The 15,420-nt window shown below is 42.8% G+C and overlaps 1 protein-coding gene across 1 annotated transcript in view; it reads right to left on the reverse strand.

Annotated features, from left to right (window-relative positions):
- LAMA4 (laminin subunit alpha 4) overlaps positions 1-3,668 on the reverse strand; it is a 102,917-nt gene extending 99,249 nt beyond the window's left edge. Inside the window, exon 1 of the mRNA XM_075087462.1 lies at positions 3,042-3,668. Coding sequence (XP_074943563.1) covers positions 3,042-3,242 — 201 coding nt within the window. The 5' untranslated portion in view covers positions 3,243-3,668. The remainder of the gene's footprint in view (positions 1-3,041) is intronic.
- Between the last annotated feature and the right edge of the window lie 11,752 nt (positions 3,669-15,420).

The raw sequence follows: 15,420 nt of genomic DNA on the forward strand, positions 1-15,420 counted from the left end.
GTCCTGAAGTGAGTACCTCACATAGTCCTTACAGAGGAAGAGGCTCCTTTGAGGGCCTCCAGGGAAGACAGCTAGGAATTAGAGGCTTAACAAACCTGGTGTCTCCATTACTGTATGGGGAATTTGGTTTTATCCTTGAAGACAGTGCCTGATTTGGATTGAAAAATTTTAGGCACAGTTTGCATGTCTAATTGAGGTGGACTGGATCATGTATTGATTAACAACCAGGGCACCAAGCTACTAGATGTTGCTGAGGTCCAATTCTAACCCATGGTCGGCTCTGTGCATGGGTACAGCATATTAACATAGCTTTGAAAATGTAGTTAGTTCTCCCTGCCATTCCACATTAACATTAACTCTGAGTTTTTAAAGCACTTCTCCCAGTTCCTCTGAGTTTAGACTTGTCAAACATGGGAAAGGAAGAGGAGTGGAAAACTGAGAAATATTCACTAATATGTATTTACAATAAGTGGGGTATCCTGTTCCTCCATGGGTTCATAATATTGAACTCTCAACAAGATTTAAGAGCATCCCACCTGTTATAGCTTGGAAACTCCCAGCAACACTGTTTCAGACCTTGCAAATTTTGAAGATGTGTGGAGCAGAATCATGTGTGGGGCAAATGCTGATCAGCACCTGCCCCACATGCTGAAACATGATGATTTCTGTCTGCCCTGATCTGTGCTCCAGCTTTACAGTGACATGTTTCATGTCACGGTTGACTGGCACCACAGTCCACCATGAAGCACCATCCATGGCTCTGTAATTCTGCCTTGTAAATCTGCCCCCTTTCTATAATTTGGCACTATTCAATGTGACTAACAGCCTCTGTCTGCTTGGGAGAGCTTCAGGCCTGAGTCAATATTTAGACGAAGGAGCTGAATCAAACCGCATTGTGTAAGGGAGTTTACTCTGTGGTTCACTGTGAGCTGTGGGTTAAGAACTCGGGCTTCGAAAGAGGCTAATTCAAACCTGCTGGGATAAACCCTATTCCCAGGCCTGAGGGAGGGGAGGTGGGCTGTGAGATGGGGAAGCTCTCTGAGGACCAAAGGAAATGCTCCTTCCTTGGCTGAGAGACTACCAGACCATTACTCTCTGGCCCTTACATCAACCTCTGGGTTTAGAGCTGGTTCCCCAGCTCCTGTAACAAACTATGTACACGGATCAATGGGTAAGCAGGTTCTTACTGTTATAGAGCCATCAGCCATCAGCCCTATCCCAAAAGAGCATCCTACTGGACCTCCTTGGAAATTGCCATGGAGGTGGGCCCTGAAATGCAATAATAAGGTGAATCTGCATCTAGTAAAGGAGCCTGAAATCCTGGCTCCTTCCTCATGAAACCATAACAACCTGCAGCCAAGAGCCTTGGCATCATGATAGCAGGCAACATCATTAATTTGTAAAATGGGATCCAGAGTCTAAATGCTACCATTGCAGGGGCTGAAATAGACTGCCAGAGCAAACACCAGTTAGTGAGTCTATTAGATTGGACTCTACAAATTAAACTTCAGGGAGGATTGAAATGGGTGAAGGAGACTAAAGTGTCATTCCCCTGCAGTGTCCAATATATCTCACAACACCTTTCTGAAGCAAAGTCTAGCATATTAAAATGAAGCAATGTGAACTGTGTCTTTGTGAAAACCATACTACACAATCATATTGAGAAAGGCTAATAATCATTTATGCCCATTATCCTGTGAAAAGCAGCTACAAACCCCATCCAGCTCTTAAATCAGGCATTTCATTGAGGGGCTTTCCATGTTAGTAAGCAACAGGTGGCAATGCAGCTTCCTGGGGCTGATCCCAATCCAGATAAGAACTGTACATCCCACATTATGGAGCCTGTCCAAGCCCAGGATGGCTCCCGAGAGCCCCTGTGCTGAGCAGAGAAATGTTTAGCCTCCAGTTTTCTCACACAGGTCATGTTTCGCATTGAGTCCCTGGCGGGGTGGGCAGGCATTTTCTGAGGCTGCCCAGCTGCTTGGAGCTGCTGCAGCAGGGGCACGAGCTCTGCCCAGCCCCACGGTAACCCCGGCTGTCTGAAGGGCTTGTGCACTTATTCCCATGGCTGTTAGTTCTGGCAATTGGAGGCGTAGGGGGAAAATTAGCTATGTGATATCAGAGATTGCGATCTTGATACTGTCACAGTGACATGGCTGTGCTATTTTCACCTCATTTTTGGATGTTACGCTAGAAGAACTACTCTTTCCCTTCCCATGACCTTATGTAAACCAACTTGCCTCCAACTTTGCATCTCCCACGCATGAGACATTACAGTCCCCCCCTCCCAGTGTATGCTGGATTAATATATTGTTTTATCAAGCTGTATTTTTGCATAGTCCATTCCTGACGCAGCCTTGCTAGAATGAGGATTATCAACCAATCCCAAAACGCAGGGGTTGCAGGAAAATTTTCCACCATCAAGTTGCTTCTCAGATCTCTCTAATTTCATTTGTCACTAATCCCAACCTCATACTTCTTGGAAGTCTTAAAACCTCTGCAGGTGTTTTCTCTGCAGGCAGTTTCCTACGCGCATTTGATTTATTATCCCTGCCTTCATTGCGAAAAGGAGCTTCAGATTTTGGAGGCAGACAGCATCCAGAGACAAAAGCACAAACTTCCACAGTACGGTGTTTGCCATCAAAAGGCAGACTCTTTCTGGAAATTTAAGTGAATTACAATCCCAGGACCTACAATAAGGCAAGCAGAAAAGTGTTGTGACAATTAACCCTTGTAAAATAGCTCTGTTTGGACAGGCCTGTTTAGTTATGTTGGCAGCAAAGTCAGAGACGTGTTAAGCCAGCCTCACTGCAGAGTACAGCAGCTGTCTGCTCACAGCAGGCAGGGCATGTGTACATATTGAAGTCTGAACTGTATCTCTCCAGTCCCGAAATGCAATGTCTCAGACCCCCCCTCAAAAAATATCTGGTATCGCTTTAAGGACCGAATGAATAAGCTAACGTTAACCAGATGGGAGCTTCAAGACAGAGAGATGAAAGCAGAAAGGCGCAGACACTAGAGAGAGAAGGGAGTTACTGTACCTCAGCAAAAGTCACCCAACTTCCAGTAGCTACTGCCTGCTGCTGCCCTCTGATAACAGTGGCTTCTTGCACGCTGACCGCTGAGCTACCTTCAATGTCAAACTGAAAAACACTTCCCTCACTCGAGGCTGTGCTGGACGAGAAGCATCTCAAAAAGAATAATATAGGAGAAACGAGGGGCCAGGCGGAGATCAAAGCCATTTCCTCCCCTTACATCCAGCAGTGGTCTTCTAGCGTCTCAGTAATTGTTTACCCTCTTCTGCAATCAGCCCCCCTTGGCTTAGTGGTGCCTCAGTTATTTTAACTTTCTTTCAGCGTTCAGTTTCCAGATGTGGCACTTCAAGGCAGTATAACCAGATCCTTATTTAAAAGAGAAAAAAAAAACAGGAAAAAAAAAAAGAAAAGAAGGGAAGAAAAGCTCTTTTGCTGCCTCTCTCGTTCACTCTCTGTGCCTGTGGCTCCTCTTTTTCCCCAGAGGCTTCAGCTCAATAACATACAGATGGGCAGTGCTTAAGCAGAGAGTGTCAAACAGAGATTGTATTCCAGGAAAGCACCGCTGGTTCCCCAGCCACCTTATCTCCCCCTGTCAGGATACAGACTGACGCTCTGCTCAGTGCTCTGGCTTCCTTCACATGTTCACATCATTCCCTTTTTTACCTTTCGTGTTGAGACCCTCCCACTCAAACTTTGCCGTTCAGAAAGTGAGGTCACCCTTTCCTCCCCCCATTCCACCCCCCCCTCCATCTGACTGCTCCACGTGAAGCATTAACTCTCATTACTGTTTATTTTTTAACATCCCCAGTTTATTCAGTGGAAGGCAGAAAGTGCCAAATTTATTAAGAAAACGGCTAGACCAACTTTTACTTTTGGCATGGGGGTGGGGAGGCTGTGGGCAGGAGGAGGAGGAGGAGGAAGAGAAGAGAAACAGCCTGGCTGTGCCATGGGCTAATAGGGCTAAGTGGTTTCTCTAACATGCTCCATTCAGATCCTTTCCCTCAAGCCCACCTCTTGGGTTCTCATCAGCTCGTGAAAAAGAATATCGTTCACTGAGATTTTGGAAAATTACTTCATTCCTCAGACTCATGAACTTTTATTTACAAAGAGTATCTTGTATTCCTTTTTCAAGAGATGCTTTGTGAGGCCCGGGTAACAAGGCTTGCAGTGTGTGTATGAAAGTGAACTGAATATATTGCCCACGGCTGACTTAATTTTATGACTGCAATCTCCAGAAGACAACGCAGTAACCCTTGCTAGGTTTTGGGACAAAGTCAGGATATAATTACACTAATGTGCGCTGTTCCAGCCAAGGGGTCAGCACCTTGTCCCTCAGCTGTCCTGTGTGCTGGGGTTTGTAGCACCATTGGCCTGTCAGGCTTCATTCTTGAATCCTAACAGGAATTGGTTTATTTGGCTTCATTAATAGTAGAATCATAGAATTGTTTAGGTTGGAAAAGACCTTTAGGATCATCAAGACCAACCGTTAACATAGCACTGCAAAGTCCACTACTAAACAGTGTCTCTAAGCAGATTCCTTCTTTCTGCCTCCTTTCCTCCTTTCCTATCTCACTGAAGATATTATGAATCAAGGAAGCAGTCAATAGACAATTAAGGTAATATAAAGTGCCTTGGCTGTCTGTTAACTTCTACGCACACACCTGTAGAAGGCACAGCTTTGGGCCCATAAATACTGTACAGATGCTATATAGGGACTATAAAGGATTTAACCACCAAGAAACTCTGCCTGATTCAGAAATGGTGTAGCTGAGCAGGCAAGACCACTCAAGCTTGTGGGACAAAATATTGTACCATCAGAGAAGAAAAAGCTGTGTGACTCAAGGCTATGAGGTTCAAACCTACAAACCTACAAACCTTGGGGTTTGTAGGAGGAAATGAAAGATGGCAATGGTGGCTGCAGGTAATTCTGTCCTGTGAGCAGTGGAAAAATCTCGCTGTCGTCTGGACCTGCTATGGTGGCAAGCACGCTGCCTCCCAGGAGCTTGAGGGTGAGATGTTATTGAGGGCTACCAGGACTTTTCCATCCCTTTCTGCCTATGGCAGTCCTGGGAATGTCCCTGAGCAGGCCCAAAGGCTCAGGGAGCAGAGGATCAGGGAGGACCCAGTCAGGAACCCCATGAGGTTCCCATTAGGCCTTGTGCTATAGGGACAAGCTTGAGGTGTAAATATAACATTAAAACAGGGGCAAGAAAGCAAATAAAACATCTTGACATTAAGTGACAGAATCACCACTTCTGTGGTGGCAATAGAAACTTTTGACTACCTGGTGAATTGTGCAGCAAATTACTGGAATATGTGTGAGACAATTTTTTGGATACTAATATTTTTTGGAAAAAGCAACCACCAGAGAATCTCCTACATCTGTTTCCAGGCATTAGGGACAAACTGTTGATAAAACAGCAGAGAAAGATAACTTGGGGACCAGTTACTTAAGGCTTGTATACCTTTGGATGGGAAGAACAGGAAAATGAAATCTATGTATTTCTGGCAGTCAGTCTTCAACAAATTCAGAGGATTGGGAGAAAAGTTCTCTTGCCCAGTAGTAAAAGGAACTGAAGAAAGTAGATGGTCTGTAAGGAAATGACATGAACCAGAAAGACAGGAAAGACAAGAAAATTTGGCCAAATGGTGAGCTTTTTCCGAAACTGAAGCTTGAGAAACATGTTGGAAGTGAAAACTGAGACTACACCTGAGCACAGGAATAACATAATCAAGACAAAAGCTGAAAGGCAAAGGCAGAAAATGAGATGCATTTTTAAAGACAATAGGTGTGAGAGGAAGATTTGGGATATCCTTGATTCACTATCCATCAAAAGGAGAAAGTTATCAAAGGATAAAGCTGAGAAGTGAAATTGTTTAAAGTGGAGGACCTAAATGGCTTCTTGGAGCTTTTCCTAGCTCTGTGAGCTTTAGTTTTCCTCGGAAGTCATTAGCTCTTATGGTTTTGGCTCTGGTCATCAAGACTTCTGATTATAGTGGAACAAAAATAAGGTGTAGCACTGTTTTTCTACAATTGATTGTGGCTTCATTTTTTTTTCTTTTCTGGATTGCACTGCAACAATGAAGAAAAAGATTCCTTCCAGAACTTTTTGGGAGAATTTCAGTAAATAAAATTTTAGAATGGAAGACTCTTTAAATGAGCTCATTTCAAGAAAGTAATTTGCAGAGCATATAAGGTTTCTTTGTGTCTTTTCATCTCCCCAGTGCTGTGGTTTGGCTACAAATTAGGACTGGGAGTATTTCACAAGAAGTAACAGTATGTAAGAGGTATTGGAGACCAGTGGTAGGTACTAGTCATTATGTTGAGTGATTCATAGTTTTGACAAATTAATTAATTCAAGGAATTAAAATTAATTGAATTATTAAACCCTGACAATTTAATTGATTTAAAAAAAAAAGTCTTTTTATTGCAGGGATGGTGAAAGGAAGCTCACCAGTGTTTTCATGCATACTTAATTTAGGTCAAGATCCTGCAATCATGTGTATATATATCTCTCACATAATGGCTTTGAGGAGTTCAGGGCTTATGTATTTGCACAGTCGGGCTTAACTGAGTAGTTGTATTCGGAATGAATAGCAGGGTTTGGAAGGCAACAGCTGCAGGGTGCTCTGGGCAGGTCGAGCTGGCTCCGCAACAGATGGAAACAGCCTACACAGGGTTGCTGGATGGTGTGCCCACCTGAGGGTGGCCCATACCAGGGCAGGGACACCCTGAGGGAGTGCAGCCTGTGTGTGACTCATGCTGGTCAGGGACACCCCGAGAGTGTAGATTAGGAAGGGGCCAGGAAGGTGTTGGGCAGAAGTTGAGCCTGGGGAGAGGGAAGGAAAGTATTTCTCTGAGATTTTTATTTAATAATGTGTTTTCTTGCTCTTTTCTCAATACATAAATGAATGATGAAACTTTTCTGTTTATTTCTAATAAATTATGTGAAATGCCCTAAATTGAGACTGTTTTGCCTGCAACAGTAGTGAATATGGAAGTCTTGTGAATGAGGTGCTGAATGAGATCTATTCAAACAGAGCAAGACGAGCTTCATGAGTCTTGCTCAGCACAGCAAACTGACCATCTGCACCCTTGTGCATTCCATTGAGGGACTTTCTTCTTCAAATATGTATCTGCTTTACTAGAGCAAGAAATATTGCTAGAAATATAAAGGATGCTTAGATTACAAGTTCTTCAAGTAAAGCTTGAATTTTATTGCAAGAATATAGCGGGTAACAGAATGAACCTCAGTGTATGATGAAGACGTCCCACCTAGTAGGTTACTAGGCTATTAATAATGCAAAAATCCTAAGACACAGAAAGCAGAAAATACCATTGTTGAAAGGGGCAAAAGTTACGAAGTGAAAACAACGTTGTTACCTGTCACACGTCTTTATGTAAAATCGGAATAAAAATATTTATATCCCTTGTAAAAGAGTTCACAATGCTCATTTACAACACTGAGAGGAAAGACTGTATTCTCAAGATCAAAGTCTTAAAAGGAGGAAGATGTCTACTTAATATCTTTCAAAAATCAAATCCTTTAAAAAAATCTCAGACTGGACCAAAGCATTAAAAAACTGGAAAACCTCATGTTATTAATCTACACAGGGAAGGAAATACAGATAATTTTAAATGGCAGCATTATTAAACAATAACTAATTTATTCTTACGCAATACAAGAAATCAAGAAAGACACAGTTCATCACAGCTCACAAGAGCTAAATTACTCCACATATATATTAGCCACATATGAGAAAAATTATAACAAAAATATTTTGAGCAGAAAATATGATATATATTAATATGCTTAAATATTGCTATACTTTGCATCAGTGGAATAGCTTGCTGAACAACAGCATACAGACAACTGTTTACAAAAGTTATTTCCTGCATTTAATCTAAAAAATTTCAAAAGACTGTACTTCTTTTCAAAAACTCCAGATTTGTGTAGAAATTCAGAAAAATGAAAAGGTACATAGGTGCATTCTTATAAAAATGTGAGCCTCTGAATGTAAATTTATGCTGTGATGGACTTCCAGTTTCTTTACCCTTGGTAGAGGCGATGTAGGTGTGTTACGTGAGCAGTCTTGGACTTGGAACTGGACTTCTTCAACATGGCAGGGTACAGAAACAGGAGTTTCTCCATCTGTTTTCAGAGTATCATCTTCTGTTCTTTTTACGAGTTCTTTCCCCCAATTTTTAACATTTGGTTTTGATTCACTGTGATAGACAGTAGGATTAGTGAAAGACAAAAGGAAGAATCCAGTGGAAGGCTTATTACAAATAACATATTCCAAATTAACCAATCTCAAGCTGTTGCGTGTGGGCCACTGGTGGTTTGTCAGGTCCCAGTGGGAGATCTGCAAGCAGTCTGTCAAGCTCTGGTGCCAAGTGTTACCAGTTAAACATTTGATAATGTTGCATGGTGGTCCATGGAAATGTTGACAGATGACTGATGTTAGTGATTCAAAATGTTTTGGAACCAGTCTTCAAAGTACCTTTTAAAGGTTAGAAGACATTGGCAGTATACCTATGTATCATCCAGTGAATCAGCAATCTACAATCTGCACTAGAAACCTATGTCGATTGAGGGGCAACAGCAATAATTTGTATGTCATAGTTTGTACCAGAGAGAGATGCTAATAGAATCTCAGCTATGCAAGCAAAATGGCATTTTTGTTAACTCATTTCATGTGTTTTGGATTATGTCATATTAGGAAAAGTCTAAGTTTGCAGGTAGGATTTATGCTGTAGGTTCAAGGAGAGCATACCTTCAAAGCCTTCAAGCTGTAGATCTGGTGCAAGGAAGCACAAGCATGTTCTTTGCTTCTTTGCTGTACTAGTTAAAGGCATCATCTAATGGATTTCCCACATGGCAACGCTTTAAAGCCAGCAAGGCTCACCCTTCATGTTATTAGTTACTGGCAACACTGGGATCTGGCTGATTCCGAGCTGCTTTCAACTAACCTTGTAATGTTTCTTTTCTGCCTTGATATTTGTTACTGCTTAATATTTTCCTCTGTAAAACTCTTCAGTTAAGCATGCCAAAACTTTGCAAGCCAGGTGAAAATGCCATTATGCTTTAGTACTGCAGTATTAAAGGCAAGCTTGTTAGAAAGATTTCATGGGGCATATCATCTTGAATGCCATTACGCAGCACATGTGGGACAACCAGGGGATCGGGCTCAGCCAGCATGGGTTTATGAAAGGGAGGTCCTGCCTCACTAAACTGGTCTCCTTCTATGATAAGGTGATCTGCTTAGTGGATGAGGGGAAGGCTGTGGGTATTGTCTACTTGGACTTCAGTAAGGCCTTTGACACTGTCTCCCACAGCATTCTCCTGGAGAAGCTGGCTGCTCACGGCTTGCACAAGCGCACTCTGCGCTGGGTTAAACACTGGCTGGACGGCCGAGCCCAGAGAGTGGTGGTGAATGGAGTCAAACCCAGTTGGTGGCCAGTCACGAGTGGTGTTCCCCAGGGCTCAGTGTGGGGCCGGTCCTGTGCAATATCTTCACTGATGATCTGGATGAGGGGATTGAGTGCACCCTCAGTAAGTTTGCAGATGACACCAAGCTGGGTGGAAGCGTCGATCTGCTGGAGGGCAGGAAGGCCCTACAGAGGGACCTGGACAGGCTGGATCATTGGGCTGGAGCCAAGAGTATGAGATTCAACAAGGCCAAGTGCTGGGTCCTGCACTTGGGTCACAACAACCCCATGCAACGCTACAGGCTTGGGGAGGAGTGGCTGGAAAGCTGCCTGGAGGAAAAGGACCTGGGGGTGCTGGTTGACAGCCAGCTGAACATGAGCCAGCAGTGTGCTCAGGTGGCCAAGAAGGCCAACGGCATCCTGGCGTGTGTCAGGAATAGTGCGGCCAGCAGGAGCAGGGAGGTGATAGTGCCCCTGTACTCAGCACTGGTGAGGCCGCACCTCGAGTACTGTGTTCAGTGTTGGGCCCCTCAAGACAAGAAGGACATTGAGGTGCTGGAGCATGTCCAGAGAAGGGCAATGAAGTTGGTGAAGGGTCTGGAGAACAAGTCTTATGAGGAGCAGCTGAGGGAACTGGGATTGTTTAGTCAGGAGAAGAGGAGGCTGAGGGGAGACCTTATCGCTCTCTGCAACTACCTGAAAGGAGGTTGTAGTGAGTCGGGGGTCAGGCTCTTCTCCCTAGTAACAAGCGATAGGATGAGAGGAAATGGCCTCAAGCTGTGCCAGGGGAAGTTTAGGTTGGATATTAGAAAAAACTTCTTCACCGAAAGGGTTGTCAAACATTGGAATAGGCTTCCCAGGGAGGTGGTTGAGTCTCCATCCCTGGAGGTATTTAAAAGAAGGGTAGACATGGTGCTTGAGGATATGGTTTATTCGTGGACTTGGCAGTGATAGGTTAGTGGTTGGACTTGATGATCTTAAGGGTCTTTTCCAACCTTAATGGTTCTCTGATTCTATGATTTCTGAAGGTTTTCACCTCCAGGGTGCAACAGGGAATCAGCTGCCTGTCCTGCTAAAAACATTGTCCTTGGGAACTCCATAGACCCCACAAGACTAGAAATGAACCACAGCATCATGTAATACTGGATATTTTATTAAAAAAATCCAACCTATGCTGGCTGCTAAATGTCAGTCAGATATAGAATAGTGGTTATCCCAATCCAGTATCCTCTCCCCAATGGTTAACCAATAAGCAATAACATTTTCATACCTTTTTAATATAGAACCGTAGAATCATTAAGGTTGAAAATAACTCTAAGATCATCAAATCCAATCATCAACCTAACACCACCATGCCACCTAAACCATGTCCTGGAGTACCACGTCTACACATTTCTTGAACACCTCCGGGGATGGTGACTCCACCACCTCTCTTGGCAGCCTGTTCTAGTGCCTGACCACTCCTTCAGCAAAGAAATTTTTCCTCATATCCAACCTAAACCTCCCCTGATGCAACCTGAGGCCATTTCTTCTCATCCTATCGCTAGTAATTTGAGAGAAGAGACCAACACCCACCTCACTACAACCTCCTTTCAGGTAGCTGTAGAGAGCAATAAATGGAGAGTGGCTTGGCAAGCTCCTCCACCAGCTCCCTCAGTACTCTCGGGTGGATCCTATCTGGCCCCGCAGACTTGTGAGTGTCCAGGTGGTGCAGTAGGCTGTAAACTGCTTCCTCCTAGATTATGGGGGGGTTGTTCTGCGACCTGTCCCTGCCTTCCAGCTCAGGGGGCTGAATACCCTGGGGATAACTGGTCTGACTGTTAAAGACTGAGGCAAAGAAGGCATTAAGTACCTCAGCCTTCTCCTTCTCCTTGGTGGCAATGTTCCCCCCTGCATCCAACAGAGGATGGAGATTCTCCTTGGCTTTTTGTTGTTAATGTATTTGTAAAAACACTTTTTGTTATCCCTTACAACAGTGGCCAGGTTGAGTTCTAGCTGGGCTTTTGCCTTTCTAATTTTCTCTCTGCAGGACCTAATAAGATCCCTGTGCTCTTCTTGAGTTGCCTGCCCTTTCTTCTAAAAGTGATAAACTCTCCTTTTTTTCCTGAATGCCAGCAAAAGCTTCCTGTTCAGCCAGGCCAGTTGTCTTCCCCTCCAGTTCATCTTGTGGCACATGGGGTCAGCCTGCTCCTGCATCTTTAAGATGCATATAAAAGTCTTTCAGTACTTCTGGTCATTTTTGTCACCCATATCTGAACCACCTGGTACTCTTGATACATCATTGTTCCTGTTGAATGGCCTGAACTATAGAGGTCCTGTGTTACCATTAATGATATTATCTACTTCATTCCTTATGGATCCTAAGGTTCTGTCTGCTTCTGAGACAGCTTCTCTACACAAATTACTGGGGGGGGGGAGTAAGAGGTGTTAGTCCAACTCCCATTGTCCCATTGTAGAAGGATGCATGAGAAAACACCATCATATATATTGTTGCATAAATAGCAAAAACTCAGTGGTCTTAAAAAGTAAATTAGAGTGAACTAGAGAATGTGGGGCTGGAGAGATGAGGGTGAAGAGGTATTTGCAGGGATGGAGACTGTTCTTCCTGTCTTCTGTGGATGAACAGTTGAATCTTTTAATTTCCTGTTATGATTCTCATGCCATCTCAGCTGTGGCAAGAGGACCAATGTAATGTTCCAGTCATTTAGTTTCTTGTGACCCAGTGTTTGGCTCTGACACCTTGGCTTGCATATCCAACACCTGATATTTCCAGATGGTCTCCCATATAAGTCCTGGGCACGCCTGCTTATCTTTTAAGATAAAATAAGCCAGCACAAATCAATTTACTCTGTTATAGCCAGGAAAGTGATACCTTCTGCTAGCACAAAATAAAATGTTAAGTGACAATTTGAAAAAAAAGGAAAAGATGTAATTTCTACAGTAGAAATTTCCCTAATTTTGCCTAATATATTTGTAGGTTTGTGTGACTGTGGAGGAAGTATTATTAGGAGGGAATAGGACAACTACATTTTGCTCATAGATGATGATGATGATGGTTAATATCAGTAGATATATTGATGAAGAAAGACATGGAATTGTAGCATAGCAAGTGTGTGTTTTGGGGGGTTATTAACTGATCTTATTGATAACTACAACATGTAATACAGAAGAGTGGATGGCCATAACTAACAAAGTGTCAACAGCTTCTTTTGAAATTGATAGGAATAGGCTTCAAATTCAGATTCATAGGGTAGAAATTAACTGTTAGATAGACACATATTTTGACCTTATAGGGAAATGGATGTCTTGTTACAATTAGGGAAGTTGCACTGGCTATTAGTGGAGACAGAAATGATCAGTGGGCGCTGCAGCATAATACAGCAACTCTAGGATGTGGATTGTGGACCTTTTTTTACTGTGAATTTTGTACTAATTTACTCCTGAAAAGGATTACATAAGGGAAAGATAAAGAGTTTTGTACATTTTAGCCATGTTCAGACTAACGATAGGTAAATAATGATCCAGTTCAGATAAATCCTTCTCCTAAAGTGTATACCTGCCCCAAACTCAAATTTCCTTTCTTTTTTTTTATTTTACTACACACCTTGCAAATCTTCTCCAAATCACCAGAAAGATACTTTTAAATTTGTTAATCATTCATGATTTCACTTGTGTCCTTACTGCCTCTGAAAATTCCTTTATTAGAGAGTCCTTAAAGCTACAACAATCCATTCATGAGGCTGCCCTCCTAGTCTAATGATTCTTCTCCTTGACTTTATCTTGGGTCCTTCCCTGAAACACTGGGCACAATGGGCTAACTGCCCTTTGTGGTCAAGTCAGGAAGATTTTATTCTAACAACAACAAAGGTGATTAAAGCCTGATTGCTTTATTGCTATTACATTTCTAAACAGTGCAGCAGTTCCTGTTGCATTATGCTTCGACTTACACTGACCCCTTCCCTCTCTGTCGGGAGTCTTCAGACATTTTCCTTTCTCTTCCAACTTATTTGTCCAATTCAAGTTACATATCTCGATTTTATTTTTCTCCATTCTCTCTCCAGGGAAGCTTCCCCACCCTTCCTCATCAGTCGTGTTTTGATCATAAGAATGGAACATTGGCTAAAGAAAATGAGTTGCAAAAAAATCCACGCTAAACTTTACAACCACTGTGGAAGTCGCCATAAAACAACATAAAACAAAACAAAACAAAAAAACTGAAAAAAAACCCACCCAAAACCCCAGACCCTGGAAAACTGGCTAACAACTCTCCCAAACCCAACAGTGCTTAACTTAGCCTTGGATGTAGTTGCACAGAGGTAGATATTCCAGCACTCTGTCAAAACACTTCCCCTGGATCCTGTGCAGTCAGCACAAAGAAGAAATTGTCGCAGATCCCTTCAAGTCTATCCTACACACTCCAAAGGCGTGCTGGTGGCCAGAGAGGTGTGTCACCTACAGTTAATGGCAAATATGTAATCTAACAGAGCTCACTGAAGTAACACTGAAAACACTAGCAGTCTAAACAAGGCAGCAAAGCACTCAGTGCAGCTTGTTTTCCAGCAAGTTGGGTGGGTTTTGTAGCCTCTGCCGAGCTCTGGACTTACCCTGACATGTCCTCTTGTGCTAGATGTAGCAGAAAGAGAGCAATTTGGACTTGTGAGAACAATCTTTTCCATCTCTGCATGTCCCATAGGAGGGCATCTCAGCACTAACCAGCTCTGTCTGCTCAGTCATTCCCTTTTTAAGCATTGCACCCGTTTTAAAATTGCTCTGTGCCAGCAGTGCTTGAAAACAGCCTTAGCTGTCTTGTGGAGCAAGCCTAAAATGCAGTCAAAAACTCTCTACTGTGATGAGAAGGAGAAATGTTGCCCTGTAAGATAAAGGGTTCAGCAAGGCAGATTCAGAACATTTATACATCTAGATTTTTTGTACCACACCTATTGCTGTATGATCTGATAGGGGATTTTTCAAATCCTTGGTTTCTTTATTACTGATTTATGTTTGTTTAAGTGGAAGGCACTGTTATGGGTTTTAGATGCTAAAATTACTTCTCCTGAATGGCCCAGTAAGCAAGGAAGAGGAATAAATTTTGATTGCACCATGCCACCTGGATTCCTGACAGCTTAATTTGTTAATGTCAAGTCTGCAGGCACTCAATGAATGCTCATGAAGGTCTTGACTATCTGATGAAGGGAACTGGCTAGTATGATACAATTAGCTGAGCTCATCGATTATGATGGACAGCTGGAGCTCTCTGGGTTTTTCTGAAAGAGCTTAATCAAAGGCATCAGAATAATAGAAGCTCTTTAAATGAGAAAAGCAGTGAGCTAAGGCAGTTAATTAGATTTTTTTGGAAATTGTTGTGTTTATTATACTTCCCATTTGTCCTTGACATTTAAATCTCAACCACAAATGAACATAACTGTACTGTTGATTTCACTTCAATCAAAAAGAGCTTTAATTTGCATAATTACATGAAAGTATTTATATGAAACTAAGACCTGTAATAAGGTGAAAAATAAATTCTCACACAGTTTTGCATGATTTTCATGTCCTGTCTTAACAGCAAGAGTGTTTGAAAGTCACTTTCACATACAGTAAACACTGGCTTTCGGTTTAGGTGTTTTTTTTGTTTTTTTTTTTTTTTGTGATTTTCACCCTGGCCACTGATGGATTCAGTAGAATAACAAAGCAATTCCCTTTGACAGGAGGCACAATACCAGCTAACCTGGCTTGTCTGTTACCAACAGGGCTGCCTGAGCAGCTGGCCCCTGTCTCACTGCCAGGAAATGCTGACAGCAACAGCTACACCATTTCAGCTGCTAACTGGCTCCGTAGTGAGTCTTGATGGCTAATGAATTGCGTAAGTGCTACCCAGATCTGTCCAGATCTGAGGAAAAAGGACAGCAGCTTTGGGATGTCAGCTGTTTTGGGAGATACCCTGCACTGCAG

This window comes from Phalacrocorax aristotelis, chromosome 3, assembly GCF_949628215.1.
Source record: "Phalacrocorax aristotelis chromosome 3, bGulAri2.1, whole genome shotgun sequence".
Taxonomy (NCBI): domain Eukaryota; kingdom Metazoa; phylum Chordata; class Aves; order Suliformes; family Phalacrocoracidae; genus Phalacrocorax; species Phalacrocorax aristotelis.